Genomic DNA, 18,483 nt, shown 5'->3' on the forward strand with positions numbered 1-18,483 from the left:
GAAAGCTTTCAAAACAAAGCTTTCCAACAAGTCCAAGATTGCTAAAATCTGATTTATATTGAAAGAGTTATGTGCCGGTCAAACTTAATTCGGTGTGCGCGAATGCTGTCAAAATCGCTCTGAATGAAAATCGTTTTTTGGACATCAAAACAACTGAATATTTTATCGCACTTTTGGTTTTTAGCAATGTTTTACCATAATAAGATTTATGGAATTTTTAGATTTGAGAAAAACCCCAGCATTAGAAAGTTGAAAATTGCACCTACCGCCAAAAATCCAATTTTTGTTCTTAAACAGGGGGGCTGATTTTTTTTCCTTTTGGAATTTGATTTTTTAACTATTTTTATTGGATTCAAATAGGGGGGTATTTGCTTATTTATGAATAATATCTTAAGTAAATGAAATACAAATACAAAAACATTTATACAAATACAAAAACATTTACTTAAATGATATTAGGCATAAATAAGTGTCTGTCTTGTTTGTCTTGGTTCCTGGCATAGATAGGTGTCTATATACCAAGATTTTCCAGCAAGATCTAGAGATCTGGCACTCTTATAAAGGACCTAGATGGGCATTTTCCTAGGTCAAACCGAGATCTCGGAGAGATCTCCCCGAGATCTCGGCGAGATATTGACATTTTGAGACTCGTAGGCAGTCTCGTCTCGGGATTTCGAAAAACTGAGAAACTCGGCGAGATCTCGCAAGTTCTCGATCTATGACAACAACCACATTTCCAGATCCTTAGAATTTTATTAGGTTAAAACTATCAATTTAAACTCACAATTAAATCCAATTAGTTTCTAACTCATAACCTGATCGACCTATAATCTAACATAAGATAATATCCCTAATAAGGACAAACGAACTTGAGCAGTCTGGATTGCCAAACCCTGATCAACCTGGCTATTATAATTCAGATAACACTAAGTGTCTGGACTAAGATTCCAGGCAGAATTCCTTGATCCAAATCTGGTTAGATCCAGGTGCGACAAAATATCCACTGAAAGAGATAAAACAAGTGGCATAGGACCTAGCATACCCAAAATCTGGACTCCACGTTCTGCCATCCTATCCTACAGGATGATATATCATTATCCTGTTATAACCAAGGAGATTGAATCATATTATAATTCTTTAAAAAGAGCAGTTGAAAAGCAACTACAAATGTAAACAATTAGCTGTTATATAACTCAAAAGTTTTGCAGTAGAGAGATTTTAGAGCAAAATGGCACCTCAATTATAGCTTCTTGGGAAGTTTCTCTCATTGTGTCCATACCAGATCATAGGGATTGATAGCATATAGCTTTCAGTTCGTGGTGCGGTGGTTATGTCTCCCCCCTTGTTCTTGTTCGATCTTCTAACTTATTCAGACTATTTTGGCATAATATTCAAAAAAAAGGGGGGGTACCCACTGCAAGAGGCTCCCGCCACTGCGGGGTCTGGGGAGGGTCACAATGTACGCAGCCTTAACCCTGCTTTCGCAGAGAGGCTGTTTCCAGACTCGAACCCGTGACCACTTAGTCACAATGGAGCAACCTTACCATTGCAACAAGGCCCGCCCTCTTTTTGGTATAATATTCAAGCATGTCCCAAATCCGGGAAAAAAATTACATGGTTCACTCTTTCAAGAATTTACACAGATTGTCAGGGAATCGATTAGTGATATCCTCTCGTAGAAGAGATTTCCTCCGAAGAGGTTTAAAACATGTCATGAGATATGGTATCCCCTTGAAATGGTACATTTTAGAGTTTTTCTTTTCTTCCAGAAGCAATACTGGAATGAGGATTATGTAACCAACCTAAAGTTTGCATAGTCTACTTTTTCGTTTTAATGAAAATAAAATAGAAAATGGGAACACATTAAGGTGTTGACACAATTGGAATATACATGAATATCATAGTCAATCCTAAACATATTCTAACATCTAAAAATGAGAAGACACATCTTGACAGAAGCAGGAAATGTAAGCTTAGTATGACAGACTGTAGCATGTTTGCAACTGTGATAATCACCTTTGCTTAACTTGAAAGACAGTTCAAGACTTAATGCGAGCTCAAGTTTTTGCAACAAAATAACAATTAACATTCACAAAATATTTTCTGCTGCAGAAAGTTTAAGACAATATTATGAGAAACACTCGTCACAAAGAGGATATTGAATACCTTTAAGTGCTGGTGGAGCTCCTGCACAGAGCTGATAAAATATATGGTATGATCTTTCTCCCTCTGAACATTGGACCACCCTTGACTGCTCATATGACAGATAATACAATTTACTAACTGATTCTTAAAAATCAGAAAACACAACAAGGCTTTACAAAAGTGGAAGGGAAGTACCTTTTCAAGTAAAACTGCAGAGAGTTAAGAACCATGTTGGCAGGAGCAAAACAAAAGAGTCAGGTTCAACATCCACATAAAGGAAAGAAGCAATGGTAGTGCTAAGCTCATGATCAAAGCAAGTGATCTTACATGTCTGAATTTTAGCACCAGAGATTTTTCCAGTTTCACTAAAGTGAATTTCAATTAGCTTACCCTGTAGAATATCCAACAAAAAGATATTAAGAGCAAAAATTATGAAATGGTCATTCCAAAACAGAATAGCATATTAAATCTTCAAGTTGACAATCAATACAAAGTAGCCCTTCAAATCCATGGAAAGGAACAGAGAGCTTACGAAACGACTCGAGTTGTCATTTCTTGATGTTTTTGCATTACCAAAGGCTTCCAATATGGGATTAGTCTTCAGTATTTCATATTCTATTCCACTACCACCTCCAAGTGCAGCCAAATATTGCATTGCTATCTTTGCTGTTTCAGTTTTCCCTGCTCCACTTTCACCACTGAGAGAACCGATGAACAGGAGTCAAAGAAAGAATTGAATGAGAAGTATAGAAGTAAAAGATGAAAGCTGATGATTCTATAAAGAAATAGAATAAACTTATTTGTTTTCATCACAAAAATATTTTATCTTGTGGATGGAAAAGTAGCAACAAGCAAAAGAAATTGATCATGATCAAGTGCAATGCATCCTAAATCAAAAAAATACAAAATATATGTATATATGAAAGAAACTATAGTTTCAAAAGAATATAGAACTCTACTTCAAGGATAATGGCACATGGTTTTTTAGGAATCTATAGTAGAGCATCTGATTTAAACTAAAAGACAAATAAGAAAGCACTATCTTGTTCATCACCAATCCGTATGCACTTCCATGTATAGAGAAATACTCCAATAATATTTCACACGTGTATTGGTAAAAAAAAAAATCAAGAAGCGCCCAAAGACCTGAAGAATCAAGGAATCTAAGATAGCTCGAATAACACACTGAAGACAGGCAAATATGTCACATTCTAAGCGGATTACAACACCTCAGTCCAGTATGCAAAAGATGCAGGAACAACAATTATGTGAAGATTGTAAATTGGGTGACTAAAATTGTACAGAATGATGGAAAATAGGCATAACAAGAAGAACAAGCCATTTAAAAGCTTAGGGACAAGCCAAAAGAACGCATAGCAGCAGTCTTGGAAGAAGACTGAAGCATGCACACTTTGGAAAGTCAGCACCAGATGCCCAACACTTATTCAAAATATAACAAATTTATTTTCAACAAATTACTCAAATGATTTACAAGAAGGGAGGAAAAAAAAGATTTTCTCTGTCATAAGCATCTAATAACTGCTTGCATCATGGAAAGAAATGTATGTAATGACTATTGACTACAAGATAAATGTATGTAATGACTATTGACTACAAGATAAAAGAACGGTCTCATACCAACCTTATAATTATTGATTGGTTGACTTCATCTGCAAAAGGGCGATCCATGCAAAACATATTAGAGGATGATAACTAAATAAATGACAAAGGTCATGTCTTCAGTGATTTGTCAGTTTTTAAAAAGGAGAGAAAAGTTGACAAATATATACTCCCTCCGTCCCACAAAGATTGTCAAGTTTGACTGATCTCACTTTTTAAGGAGTGTAACAAAATCAAATATCACCAACCAGAATCTATGAAGAAGAAGAGAGGAAGAAAGAAAGAACAAAAAAACCAAGAGAGAGAGACCACAACAGGAGCAAGGGCAGAGAATCTTAGAGCCACGATAAGATTCAAAACTACCCCTATCATGGTCTAGCCCCACAATATATATTATATTAAGGAAACCTAGCAAGAGCAGGAAACCTACTTAGAGTCTAATTACAAATAAAGAAAAGACAACTTAAAGTAACTAACAATGACTCAATGACTTAAAGCAAGACAATAACTCTCAACATCACACTCCCCCTCACGGTACACTTTAACAATGAGAATTTGTTATTGCATTAATCACCTAAATATTTTTCACTAATCTACCAAAATTACCCTTCATAGATTGACTCCAACCATATTAAACTCTCCTTCATCTCTCGCTCTTTAATATTTAAATTGGTAGTGGTAGCATTAATTATCACTACATGTTAAGGGTAAAATGGAGAAGAAAATTTGAAAGCATTTACTCTTCTGATGGGCAAACAAATTGGGACAAAAAAAAAACACCAAACCAAACAGTCTTTGTGGGACGGAGGGAGTAGCAGTGAAGTTGTAGGCACTGAGAAAGACAATATCATTGAGTTATGTAGAAGTTAAACCACCTCGTATCATCTCACGGATGGCTGTATCTGCGATCACATACACATGTGGACTTTCAATAGATTTACGCCTATACGCTTCAATATAATCATTTCCATACAAGGGGACTTCCTTGAAGGGATTGATGGCAACCAGCACTGGTCCTGCTTTAGTCTACATTTCACACAGATATAAGACCTCAAGGACTTAGAAAGGATGAAATCTTAAAGAAGCGAATTTGTGAAGAAAGCTAACACCAAAGTAAACACTCACATATATCAAGTCTTGAGAGTATCTATATTGAAGGTTGTACAATACTGATGGTTCATTTAAATAACTAAGCTGCATTAGATCATCTACACCATCAAGGATGTCAGGATTTGCTGGTAATAGGCTTTCAGCATTGACATTCAAAACCTGAAAGTGAGAATAAAGAGGTGGATGAACATGAATATAAATCAAAAAATCTTCCTTCCAAATTCTTGATTTGCAGATTGTCACTTACTCTTCCCACAGGAAGCGAGAAAACACACTCAACCCCTGAAGTTGACAAAATCTTCCCCAGAGCCCAGTCGCCGTTTGGAAGTTGACACCAAAATTGATGCTTCTTCTGAAACCCCAAAAAAAAAAAAAAATCAGCATATAGGTATTGAAATAAACTACAGTATGCATATTATGTCAAAAATACCATCACTTCTGAACTCACCCAAGAAATTATCAAGTCACAACTCACATGTCTTAACTAAGAAAGCGTCTTGCCAATCTAATGACAGTAACTGCAAGAAACTGTTAGTAGTATGGATATCTAGAAGAGGATACTTGAGAACAGCACAATCCTCTCAGTGTTTAACTCTCAATTGAATTCTTAATTTCCTGTAAAATTAAGAGTATCTCAGATGAACAACAATTAATGCTTATTTTGTGTTCTGTCTAGAACCTAGTTGAAAGTAATATACGAGAGAGAAACAAACAGGTTTATTAATCTTAAATCTGGGATTAGCTTCAACTTCTTAGTTAATATTTCCCCTCATTACCACTGATTCAGATCTGTATGAAGAACAAGCGCAAGACTTGTCATTCCAAAACACTAGTCAGTGTTCAAGTCACACACAATTAGCATAATCTACAACTGAGATACAATGCAAAGCAGCTGATGGCACTAAGGTTCTTTTTGGTATCATTTTTCATTTTCATTTTCTGACAATTTTTCAATTTTTTATGTGTTTGGTATCATTTTTTAAACTTGTTTTTATTTAAAATAAATGAAAACACCCCCAAAATCATAATAGACTTGAGAGTTTATTATGGATTATGGCCAAAAACGTTTTTCCTTCATTTTTTCGCTTAAGTTTAATGACCATGTGCTCATAAGACCCAAAGGCAAGCCTTCTTCTTCTTCTCCTAATCTCCTCCTCCTTCTGCAAAGAGCCTCACCGATCTACTGTGCAACCTGCAATCAGGTCCTCGATTTGGGCTTCGCCCAAAGGAGCCAAAGATGAGAAACTATGTACAACACTACACAGCGAATCAAATTTCTTACACTGGAGCCTGGAAAGCAGAGAAGTCCAGCAGCCCTTCTTTCTCTACTTCTCCTCTTCCCTTCCAGCTGGTAGCAAGCAGATCTTGACACTCACTCAGAAGGCAACCAACAACATCAGAGGAAAATCTGTGATCATAATGGGGTTTCCCATCCTATCCGGAAACAGATCCATCTCCAAGCTCTTCAACTTTCCCATTTTGATTCTGCTTTTGCTTTCCTGCTTCATCGTTAGTTCTACAGGTTCATACTTCTTACTCGATTCATTTCTTTAGTTTCTTTATTTTTCGTTTTGTTTTTAGTTTTTTGTTTCTTTACTCACTCCAAGTTTCGATTGTGGAGTTGACTCTCGGTTTATGCTGGATGACAGAGGCTTTTGTCCTCTTTCAAGGATTTAGTATGTTGTGTGTGATTGACTGAAAGTTAGCACTGAAGAAATGGGTTCGTGTTGGTAATCTAGAAAAATAATCTTTTTGCTCAGTGATTATGTAAATTCTACTATGTTTTCTTGGATTTCAAATGCATTTAGAAATGGGTAATGAGGAGATGAATTATGAAGACTCCCCATCCCTTACAGTTAGAGTTGATTTGGAAAAGAAGATGGGTGATGGGAGAATTTCTTCACCTACCACTAAAATATATATGGGCTGTGGGCCAATTTTTCTAAAAAAAAGCCTAATTTCAATGCTGAGTTTCTACGATTTGGGCCCATTTGTTCAAAAATGTTATAAAAATTATTTACACATAAGTGGTTACCAAACTTATTTATCATTCTACAATCTATTGTGTTTAATAGTTACCAAATAGTTTTTATTTTTTGATCAAAATGGTTTTTAGTAATGATATTTTTTAAATAGGCCAAAAACAAAATGAAAAATGATACCAAAAAGACCTTAAAAAATGTGTTTGTCATCCAACGAAAGTGAAATAGCATCAATAAACATGGGACAGTAGAGACTTCTGTAGAGACAAGAAATGCAAATACCCTGGAAAATCAGCAGACGCCAAAAGGCTACAGATTCTATCTAGATGATTAGTCGAATATTCATGAATTTATCGGGGTATCCATAAGCTTGAACCCCGAAATTGAGAGTTACACAACTTATCATCCATCTAAATTCAAATCAGTTGAATAGGCTCCTTACCAAGTAAGGACAACAAATAGAAAGGTGGGTGTTAGAAGGAGAGAGATGAAATCAGATTCCCTTCCTAGTTTAATGAATGTAAATAAATTATGTGCTATACATTTGGCACATGGGTACTGTTTCCATCCATTCTAGCACTTGGAATACAGAACCTATTTTAATATGACAGCATAGTTAAAGGCCTCCTTATCCTTAATTCATTTGAATGAGGATTAATTTCTTATAATTCTTATTTCACGTCCTAACCCCCTCCCCCTTGGTGAAAAATCCTTCTCAAGCAAGTTTTATTAATCAAAAGGGCCAAAAACAACTCAATTCTAGGAGACCAGTGGCAATAGAACTCAGATGGAAATGAAGAAGAATTGGAACTGCGCTCCTTGAGCCAAAGAAATGACAGCATGGTTCAAGGAGACTTCTGCTACAAGCAATGATGGGATGACTTCGCCCAGGTGGTTCCATAGATGCCACTGGCAGAGGGTGTACAATTCTCAACCCATTTCCTTTGTTATTTTTCTCTTTGAGAGGCAAAGACCAAAATAGGGCTGAAATCCAACACTTCAATTTGGAATGTAGCATATCTGTAGCCACAAGTTTTGTAGGCAATGAATCAACTCAAAAGGTCCATTAGAATTATAGCAATGGCGGTGCATGCATCAGCTATTGCTCCATCAAAGTTGATTTTGGGCATTACCATTGAAGCTGATTGTAGCTAGTTTTCTTTTTCTTTTCCTTTTCTCTTTTTTTTTCTTTCCCCCCCCCCCCTTTTTTTAGGGGAGTGGGGAAGGATAGGTAAGTTAGAGGGAGGAGAGATGAAGGCGGCATTTGATACTGGGCTTGAGGTACAACCCATAGGCTTTACCAGTGCATCACACTGACACCTTCAAACAGTCGACAGAAATCATTAAATGTTACGCAGGTAGTATGATGTGAATTCTGATTGCTGTAAACAGCATAGTTAAGCTTTAGCCACTACAAAAGGACCACTATTCCACCCTTGTATCAGTGTTGGAGTAGCATGATAATTGATCAACACAGTGATTCATTGCCAACCTAATGACTTGTTTAGGTTGTTGGATTTTTCAATCATATTCTTGCCACTTGATTTTGCAGACATGCCATATTATAATTGTTCAATTGCAGACAGCCCTATGGTCTTTCACTTTTTCTGTCCTAAGAAGGAAAAGCCACTCAAAATTTGTATTTACTGGTGACCTAATCAACATTCCCCATTTTATACTTAACATGAACTCCTAATTGCTCTTCTGAATCTAAGTTAGGTATTTCCAGAGAAGCTACTTCTTGAGGATGACTGCCACTAGAAGATACTAAGCATCCCACCCTGCTTTTTTCAGGGTCATTTCGAGTGTAAAACAGTAGAACTACTGGCATTAAAACTCAGCTATTTATTAAAAAAATAGTATTGAAATTCAGCTACATTGGTATGTGTTTTCTGTTTTATTGGCATTTTCAAGATTACTAACATTGAACCTATCCGGACTCCTCATGCATACCCAGCACAACAGCTCACCGTAGTTGGATAAGGATAGACTTTACACAGACACTCAGCTAGAACTCTCCTCTCTCATCTCTTATCTCTCCACAGTTGCAATCTATCTTTAACACCTATCTTATCTCTTATCTCAATCTCTAATACGGTTTCCACTCCAACCGTGAGTCACCTCTCTATATGTACAAAGCACAATTGATACAATCATAATTCATAACTCAATATAGTATCTAGAGCCTAAATCTCCAACGAGCTCCAAGATCCCCATCGTTTCCTTTTTTTCTGCTCCACCAAGCAGAGCCTTATCACCCCTACACACCTCCCTCATGGCTGACGCTACTTCAGACTCTTCTACATCCACTGGTGGTGGTGCTCTCTCTCTCTCTCTCTCCACCAAGCAGAGCTTTATCACCCCTACGCACCTCCCTCATGGCTGACGCTACTTCAGACTCTTCTACATCCACCGGTGGTGGTGCTCAAACTCACTACCAAGAACTACCTGCTATGGAAGACCCAAGTATCTCATTTTCTTCAGGGCCTCAATCTCTTGGGCTTCGTTGATGCTACTATTGTCTGCCCCACAGAAGCTGCTGCCACTCGTCTATGGAAACAACAGGACTCAACGGTAATGAGTCTCCTCATCCCCTCTCTCTTTCAAGAAATCATTCCCCTTGCTGTGGGTAAAACGTCAAGCAAGGCGATTTGGGATTCACTTGCATCCGTCTTCGCCTCTCCATCCACTACAAGAGTTCTGTCATTGCATATGGCTCTTCAAGAGCTGACCCAGAAGCCAAATGAAACAATCACTCAGCTCCTTCAACATGCCATGTCCCTCGTTGATGAACTTGTTGCTTCTGGTCACCCTGTGTCCACAAAAGATTTCAACATCCATATTTTAGTACCGATCTTGACGGCTCATTCTGATACGGTTCCGTATTCAGAGTTATTGGGCCTCCTCTTGAGTCATGAGTTTCTTCTCCACAACTCTCTCTCCAACCTCTCCATCAATGCTGCAGATTCACCTGCGCCAACCTCCGCCAATCTCGTCCAGCATCCGACCCCTGCTGCTTCTCAGCCTTCACGTCCACTTGGTAATGGCCCTCATACAGTTGTGGCAATCGGGGCTGCAGTATTCGTGGTCGTGGCTGCTAATTCTTCCCCCAAGCCCCTCGTGCATGGTGCTCCATCTACAACGAACCAATCAACCAATCATTCCACCACCCAATGTTATTACCGCCAACCCCCCACAACTCTCCTTCTCCCTTCCACCCCCCCCCCCGCTGCCCACCACCTCCCCCTATCCCTACTCCATAGCCCCCCACTCTACAAGGTTTCCTGATACTAGTGCCACCCACCATGTCATGCCAAACCCCTCCTCCATATCTCAGTATGAACCCTGCACTGGCAAGGGACAGCAACACGTCAGCAATGGTAAGGGCCTTCCCATCACTCATGTTGTTTCCTCTCCTCTTCCTTCCCCTACTCATACCTTTAAACTGTCTAATATCTTGCATGTTCCTTCTATTTCCAAACCCTTGCTTTCCATCCATCCTGTCTGTCTCTCTCGCCAAGCGCACCACCACTGATGGTTGATGCCTCTACCGAGCTCACATGGCTGCAATCTCTCCTTGGCGAACTTAGCTATCCATCCCAACACACTCCTATCTTGCGGTGTGACAACATTGGAGCCACATATTTATCTACCAACCCAGTTTTTCATGCCCGCACTAAGCACGTCGAGATTGATTTACATTTTGTTCATGAAAAGGTAGCACGTCGTGAGTTATAGGTACAATCCATTTCCACCAAAGATCATTCTTACAAAAGGGCTGCCTAGCCCCCGGTTCTAGTTTCTCAAAGACAAGTTGAAGATCCATTGCACATCTTCCACTTGAGGGGGTGTATTGAACCTATCCAAACTCCTCATGCACACCACACACAACGGCTCACTAAGTTGGATTAGGAATTAGGATACACTTTACACTCAACTAGAACTCTCCTCTCTCATCTCTTATCTCTCCACAATTGTAATTTATCTCTAACACCTTTCTTATCTATTATCTCAATCTCTAATATGGTTTCTACTACAACCATGAGTCACCTCTCTAGATGTACAAAGCACAATTGATATAATCAATACATACAATCATTAATTCATAACTCAATAACTAAGTTCTAGAGAACCGTTTTAATTGTCAATGTTTTGGATTCATCTGGTCCAATATCATGTTTGGGTCCTAGCTATTGGGAAATTCAAACCTTAACGACTGGAATGACACAACCCTTTGTAGGCATGAAATTGAACAATAGAAAAGCAACAGAAAGAGGAGGAGGAAAGATGGGGACAAGAACATTGTCATATAAGTAATGTAACCTTATATTCTAGGTCAAAGCTATTTCAGGTACAGGTGATGATGGATAGTTTTTAGAACTCACAATTGTGAATTCTAAATCAAATATGGATTATTTTAGTACAAAATAAGTCCTATGGATTACTTTAAGGGTTGGAACACATTTTTCTCAGAGCTGCTATAGATTCAGAAGTGAGAGTACTCTCTCTCTCTCTCTCTCTCTCTCTCTCTCTCTCTCTCTCTCTCTCTCTCTCTCTCTCTCTTTCTTTTTCTTTTTTTTTTTTTTTTGGGGGGGTGTGGGGGGTGGGGGGAGGGCTTATATTTTCGTGTAGTATTCAAATTGTTTCTTTTTCTCATATTTCAGGTTTAGACAGACAACGTCAGAGATGTAAGAGTAACAAAGAACCTTCTGCACTGTGCACATCTGCTGTGCAACTTCCAACAGAAGGAAGAAATTTTCAAAAACAACTACTGCATTCGCCATCCTTCTTCCTCTAATCCTCCAAATTCATGTGCCAGTTTGCTACTTAACACTACATGGACAGACAGATAAAGAAAAGCACCACTTGACATCTTCTTGTGATCCATTAATTGCAAAGAAAGAAACTGAAGAGAGAAAGAAAAAGATAGTGGAAATGCTGACATTTTCTAGGGTATTAAAAGAAAAAGAAGCCTCCGTGAAAAGCATTAGATCCAAATTAGAAGTATGCAGCAACTATTAGATGAACTTGTTGCAATCTCAGGAGATAGCATGGCTTGGAATTTAAGAAAACAGAGGAAATGTGAGCATTAACAAATATATATATTAAAAAAAAAAGGATATGCATAATAAATATGTAATTCCTTCACATATGACAACCCATCTTCCCTTGGATGAGAAATCAACCATAATCGCATCAAGAATTAGGCTAGATTCAGGAAATAGAGAAGAAGCCAACGCTTCCAACCAATACTGAAAAACAAAAGTATGACCTTAACAGGGGTCATAAAATACCTTCTTGGCAGCAGCATAAACGTTAGTATCACTCCACCTGGAATCGCTATGGGATGGCGAGTGTGTAGGCAGAGAAGACGTCGCAGAATCCAAGTTTCCATCGCCTTCTAAAGGCATCTCTGTCTCTTCCAAAGATACGGTTTTACTACTGTAGGGAGAATCCTCATTGGTCTGCTCCATTTTATCTAAGCCGTTCACAACTTCACCAGCACAGTCGTTGTTTTCAGGAATGACAGAAGAAATTTTGTTACTTGTGGTATGAGACCTCTCTGCAGACCTGATATCAGTAGGCATTGATCGGATTGACTTTAATGAAGGTGGAACTCGGCCTTTTGAGGCCGGCTTCTTCGGCATTTTCCTAGAAGTGTTTCGTGATCCTGATGTGTCCTTCTCAACTGGTGCCATCAGATAAAATTGAGAGCATAAATGCTCTCTTTTCCTCAAAGTGGCTTATCAAGCTTCAAAAAGTTCCCTGTGGCCACCTATCTCTTCCAGTCCAACTCAATAGCGGGGACCATAAACTGTGAAACAAAACACAGTTCCCTTCGGTCCTCAATCACAAATATGATTTCCAAGACAAAAATTCAGACGAACCTATGGTCTATGTCCCTGAAACTTATCAACTGGAGAAATGACAAAAAAAAAGAAGCAGATAACTCAAGGTAGGAGACTCGAAAATGGATCGAAGCGCTGGAGTTGCACTTTTTCCTATGTCTGGACTTTGGATATCTACCTTCAATGATTCCTTAGTAACTTTACTAAAACGAATCAGTATTTCAGTTCTTTGATCTGAAATGATATTCAAATAGAGGGACCAAGCTTCTCCAATCTCCTTTTCAGATGCAACTAATCTTTTAATCACAGAGCACGCTAAGAAGCGCAAAACTTCTGCTGATTTCCTCCACCAAACGATCCTCAAGGAACACTAGGATTTCCAATCCTCAACTGATCGACTTCAAGTACTCGCTGAAGAATCCTATAAAACAATCACAAACTCGTAAAAACACAAGAATAATTCCAGCAGAACGACTCTGCAACTTCACAAATGCAAAACTTTCAGTAAATCTGTTCAGAGCTCCGACTGATCTACTTCTGCAACACGATCAAAACAATGACAAAACAGAATAGAATCCTCGGAAAACCACATAAATCTCGATCCTCTCACCGTCCTCCCGCCCCCAAAAAAAAACCTATAAAAACCGAAAGGGAAAAGCTCAGAAATTTTACAGCAATTTTTCAGAGATTCTGGGGGTCTTACTCCGCTCAAATCCAATCTAAAAACTGAGAAATTTGAAGTTTCCAGAGATTCATAAAGGAACCATAAATTTTTTCTGAGGATAAATTCGTAGAAAATCCGAAGCGTGTGGAGACTGGAGACGAAGCAACTTTTGCTTTGCTTTTCTTTTCTTTTCTGTTTTTTTTTATTTTTTCACTGTGAGAAAATGAGCTTAGTCAGAGCCTCGGGTTTAAAAAAGGGTTTTACTGACCAAGAAGCAAATTCAATAAAATTTTAAATTTTAAAAGATGCTTTGCAAATCTCTAAATGACTATACTACCCCTATTAGTGGTAAAGGAATAATGTTCGTACCTCTCGCTCGTCGGCATGGTTTTAGTAATCGGGGCCAGATCGGTTTTCATCTTGAATCGGGTTGGATTGGATAGATTTATCCCTGTTTTTCTTTGAAAAAACAAAAGATTTTTTTTATTTTTTACCCTTAATCTGTACTGATCTATCAATACGGGATCTCCCTGGAATCATACACCATCAGCCGATTTTGAATCAATCCGCTACCGGTTCCAACACAATTTAAATTGGTATCGATCAATCCAAAATGGAAATCGATATTGTATGTATCAGTCAAGTAGATCAGATTAGAACATTTTGTCTCTCACAAAATTGATACCTTAACTCTTTCTACGATACGATATTGTTCAGATATCAGTATCGATTACGTTTGAAACCGATACGAATTAGCCAATAAGGCCAAAGCGATAGTGATACAAAAAATCATGGTTGCGTTTCGTGCCACGAGAGCTAAACAAGGACGGTCTACCAATCGGGCGATTGGTTTGCAGTTTTGTTGACTTAAAGGGTGCGTTTGGTAATGTTCTTTTAAATAGAATTGTTGTTTTGCATTTCATGTATTTGAATCTGAAATGGAATCTCCTTTTATCTGGGATGGGACTGGGGGAGTGAACAGTGTGAGTACCGAGAGTAAAAGCTTGTAGGGCATGGATGTCATTTTAAAAAAATACAGTCCAAGGAATTTGAGAATTAAGGGACCATCTCGTCATTTTAGAGCAAAAACAGTTGAAATTGGCTGTTTGAAAAGGACGGAAAGACTCAAGGGGGAAGAAATTAGCGGGACCCGTTTCAAATTTGGACCGCTGGATCGGCATCAAAGGGGAATGGAAGGGCCCACATATGAAACGATTGTTGACAGAGATTATGCCACGCACCATACTTTCAGGAAATCCGGCAAAACGGGCCCCAGTTTCTGCCTTCTGCCACGTTTCATCTTTTTTAACTGCCATAACTTAGCCGTATATGGATCCAAGCATCCCTGAATCGGTTCGGCTGGACCAATCAGAGGTTGTCCCTCCATTTTTGGACGCCATGAATGGCGAGAGAAATTAATACGAACTCGGACTATGACTCGGTTGTCCTAAAACATAACGGTTCGGTTCAAAGGAATCGGTGGTGTCTGGTTCTCTTCTCGTCTTTTTCCATTTTCGGTATGGGCATCTAGAGTTTCACGCATTCCTCAGAGCGGCCTCTATAGATGGCCAAGATATTCGCCATGTCGCAATTTTAAATACCAATGTATTTGAAAATTAAGAAAAGGCTCTCTCAGCTATTCTAGTAAGTTACACTAGCATCTCTATGTTTATTTTTGTGTTCTTCACATGAAATGATCTCACTACCCTTCAATGTATGTTATTATTTTGTCGCATTTTATTAGTACCTTCCTTTATGCTATTTGCTTAGAGAACTTTCTCATTTAAAAATTTTATAGATATATAGTTTGCATCATTATATTTATAAGTCTGAAAAATCTCAATCTAATCTAATCTTTCCATATGGAAACATGAAAGTTTAAAAATTGATTGATCATCAAGTTTTATTCTTTAGAGCAATTTTGAATTAATAATTGAAGATATAAATATAAAAGGTAAATTCAGAAATGAGACATAAAACTTGACAGTAACTAAACCAAAGGAGGGTCTTCTCATCCAATAACTTAATAAGCGATTTGACTTTGATCAAAGAAATCTTCTATAATCTATAGCTCAAAAAGGTCATAATATATATATATAAAGAAATCTCTGAACATTGAGCAATGTAGATAATATTTTCCCTAGTTTCTAATATGAACTCATGCAAATAATAGTTAGTTATCTTTGTTTTGAAAGTATTCATAGTAATCATGAACTCATGATTCATGATTTTAGTAAATTAATGTTAAAAACACATAAATAAGTTGATTTTCTTGGGGAGAAAAGTAAAAAAGTTTTTTACATTATTTTCATTTAAAATCAATCAAAATCATATGGAGAGTGATGGGAAAAAGGTTTCCAACACTATATTATATTTTCGTCATATGCATTGATGATATAATAAATTTTCTTATTAGATATATGAAAAATTCCTTCAATGACCCACATGTAAATTTTATCTTCCTTTTTCCACTGCTTAACGTATCTTGTATGCTATTTGTCTCTCTCTATTTTTCCCCAACAATCTCATTTCTTCAAAGCCTAATTATATTTTTAGAATAACTTTCAAAACAATACATTGATATATGGTAGAATCATTAAAAACCAACACATTAGCTAATGACATGATTAACTTGTCTGCTTAATTTGAACATAAATTAAAATGCACGATATGTTACGATATGTTAGTAATTATAATCAATGTACAATATGTTTGGCACCACTAGAATCACCATTTTTTATTTTCCACCCTTGATAGATGACTTGAAAGTTAAGTCTAAATACCAAATAATGGTTATTATTAATTTTATTCAATAACTTTATCTTTTGGTAAGTATTGTTACTACTTAATAACAATGAAACCTAATTTAGACAAATTTAGATTATAATCACAAAAAAGAGATCATAATAAGGACCAAATATGGAAAGATTTTATGTTATTATGATTGAATCAACCAAAATTACATAAACAATGATGGAGATTGACCATGACTAAAATCACCAAACTTTTTTATTTTCACCCCTTCTCCAAGAAAATTATTTTGAGTTATAGTGTCTATTGGTATGATCCAACTATATTATGCCTATTCAATCGCACTACTCTACCTAGCTAAAAAGTTGACTTAATTCATAAGAGAAGAATAAACAAAGATGGCAAGACTTGGATATACCTTTCTTTCTTCCTCATTACTTTGGAAACTTAGAAAGACAAGTAAAGGAATTACAAAGGTTTTTTTTGGGTTTTTTTTTTTTTTTTTTTTTTTTTTTTTGGGGGGGGGGGGGTGGGGTGGGGGAGGGGCGGTAGAGACTTACAAAGGTTTAGGATGTTGGTGTTTGTTATTTTGACAAAATTCCAAAATCTTTAGATTTGAAATGATTTATATTTGATAACTAATTGGAATCTAAAAAGATTTTGTAAAGGAGTCACTTTTTATGGCCTTTTATAAGACTATTTTTTGAGTATAATGCTTTATTGTATTGCAAAATTCTTCACATATTCTTGAATAAGATTTTTCATTAAATAAATTTTGAAATTTTTTTTTTTATCATTGATGACGGGTCTTCATCCCCTTCTGCTATACCTAATATATAACAACAACTATAAAATGAAAAGAGAATTTTCTTAATCCTTGGATTTTTGTAAAGAGACAATTTCTAATTTTAAAACCAAGGTCCGCTTGTATTATATATATATGATACATGAATTATCTATTTGCATGACATGTCAAAACTTGTTAAAAATGTGTAAGAATGTTCCAACTAGTAGTCATAGTGTGTTTCCAGGAAAGCCTTGTCCTCCAATCCCAGAGAAGTGCTCCTAACTGGCTTGTTGAAGATTAGGAATTTCAAAATTTCAAACAGTAAAGTGCAATTATAAACACTTTAGCATGTTGCATATAAGTATTGGACTAAGGACAATTGATGCCCCTGATCTATCCTGTATATATGTGGGTTTCTTAGAAATTCAGTTTCAACTTCCACTTCTTGTTTATGTTTTTTGAATTATAAGTTTGTTCACTTGATTTGAAATTTGAACTCCTTCATTTTAAAATAAGACTAGAGGCAAAAAAATAAGGTTATAATATTTTGTAACCAATCTTATTATAATATGTATATATATATATATATATATATTTATTTATTTATTTATTTATTTATATACAGTGAAGTGTTCTCCGTCTGGGAGTGCGGCTCCTACGTCTACGCAGGGGCCAATAGGAGTGCACACAGAAGCATCAATAGGGATCATTTAGCATTTCACGGGGGCCAAGACACTCATTTCGCCCCCATGTGTTGGAGCATTGGGGGTACACTCTCCCACAAAAAAACTTTACTCTCTCTCTCTCTCTCTCTCTCTCTCTCTCTCTCTCTCTCTCTCTCTCTCTCTCTCTCTATATATATATATATATATATATATATATATATATATATATATAAAATCAAACATATTCTTAAGCTATGAAAAGTTATATACAAATGCTCAAATCCTACGGGTATTGGAATGCCGATGAAAAGTAGATAAGTCAATCAACAACTAAAGAAAATAAAATCCTGAAAGGCAACGTGACTCCTGTGCCTTGACACACAGAGGTGCAAAATGATCGCCCCGCCCCTCTAAAAGGTAGAAATCCCACCCTATTGATGCTTCCATGCGCACTTCCACACTGCTTTTCGGGGAAACCTCATCCTATATTATGGGAAAAAGTTTTTTTGAGCAAACGAAATAGAAGAACGCACCAGATACGGTAAAAAGGTATCATACATTTGAGGGTAGTAAAGTCATTTCATGAGAAAGATAGCCACAAAGGTGTTAACATACCCTACTCCAACAATCCAAAAAATCTTCCCATATATTTAATGTAAACATAGTTGAAAATGAGATGATATCAACCTAAAAAATTTTAAAAATAATAATCTGAAAATGATAGTGAATGTGAAATGTATATGTTACAAATCGACCAAACATAGCTATGTTGGTCCACATTATTTTTTAAATAAAATCTTAAGAATGAATATTTCTTGACTTTTCATCTAAAATCTATTTTTTATCTTCAATTTAAAAAAATATAAAAATAAATGAATTTTCCATTTTAAGACCAATATAATGTTAATCC

The 18,483-nt window shown here is 36.8% G+C and overlaps 1 protein-coding gene across 2 annotated transcripts in view; it reads right to left on the bottom strand.

Annotated features, from left to right (window-relative positions):
- LOC122663971 (myosin-1-like) overlaps window positions 1–12,750 on the bottom strand; it is a 34,516-nt gene extending 21,766 nt beyond the window's left edge. The window contains exons 1-10 of one of the 2 annotated variants that reach the window (XM_043859641.1): window positions 12,152–12,750; window positions 11,564–11,566; window positions 5,123–5,227; window positions 4,891–5,034; window positions 4,641–4,791; window positions 3,788–3,815; window positions 2,678–2,843; window positions 2,473–2,536; window positions 2,341–2,354; window positions 2,167–2,251 (exon numbers count right to left, since the gene is read on the bottom strand). In XM_043859641.1, coding sequence (XP_043715576.1) covers window positions 2,167–2,251; window positions 2,341–2,354; window positions 2,473–2,536; window positions 2,678–2,843; window positions 3,788–3,815; window positions 4,641–4,791; window positions 4,891–5,034; window positions 5,123–5,227; window positions 11,564–11,566; window positions 12,152–12,556 — 1,165 coding nt within the window. In that variant the 5' untranslated portion in view covers window positions 12,557–12,750. The remainder of the gene's footprint in view (window positions 1–2,166; window positions 2,252–2,340; window positions 2,355–2,472; window positions 2,537–2,677; window positions 2,844–3,787; window positions 3,816–4,640; window positions 4,792–4,890; window positions 5,035–5,122; window positions 5,228–11,563; window positions 11,567–12,151) is intronic. The other variant, XM_043859642.1, reaches the window with a different exon arrangement.
- Window positions 12,751–18,483: the final 5,733 nt, after the last annotated feature.

This window comes from Telopea speciosissima, chromosome 6, assembly GCF_018873765.1.
Source record: "Telopea speciosissima isolate NSW1024214 ecotype Mountain lineage chromosome 6, Tspe_v1, whole genome shotgun sequence".
Taxonomy (NCBI): domain Eukaryota; kingdom Viridiplantae; phylum Streptophyta; class Magnoliopsida; order Proteales; family Proteaceae; genus Telopea; species Telopea speciosissima.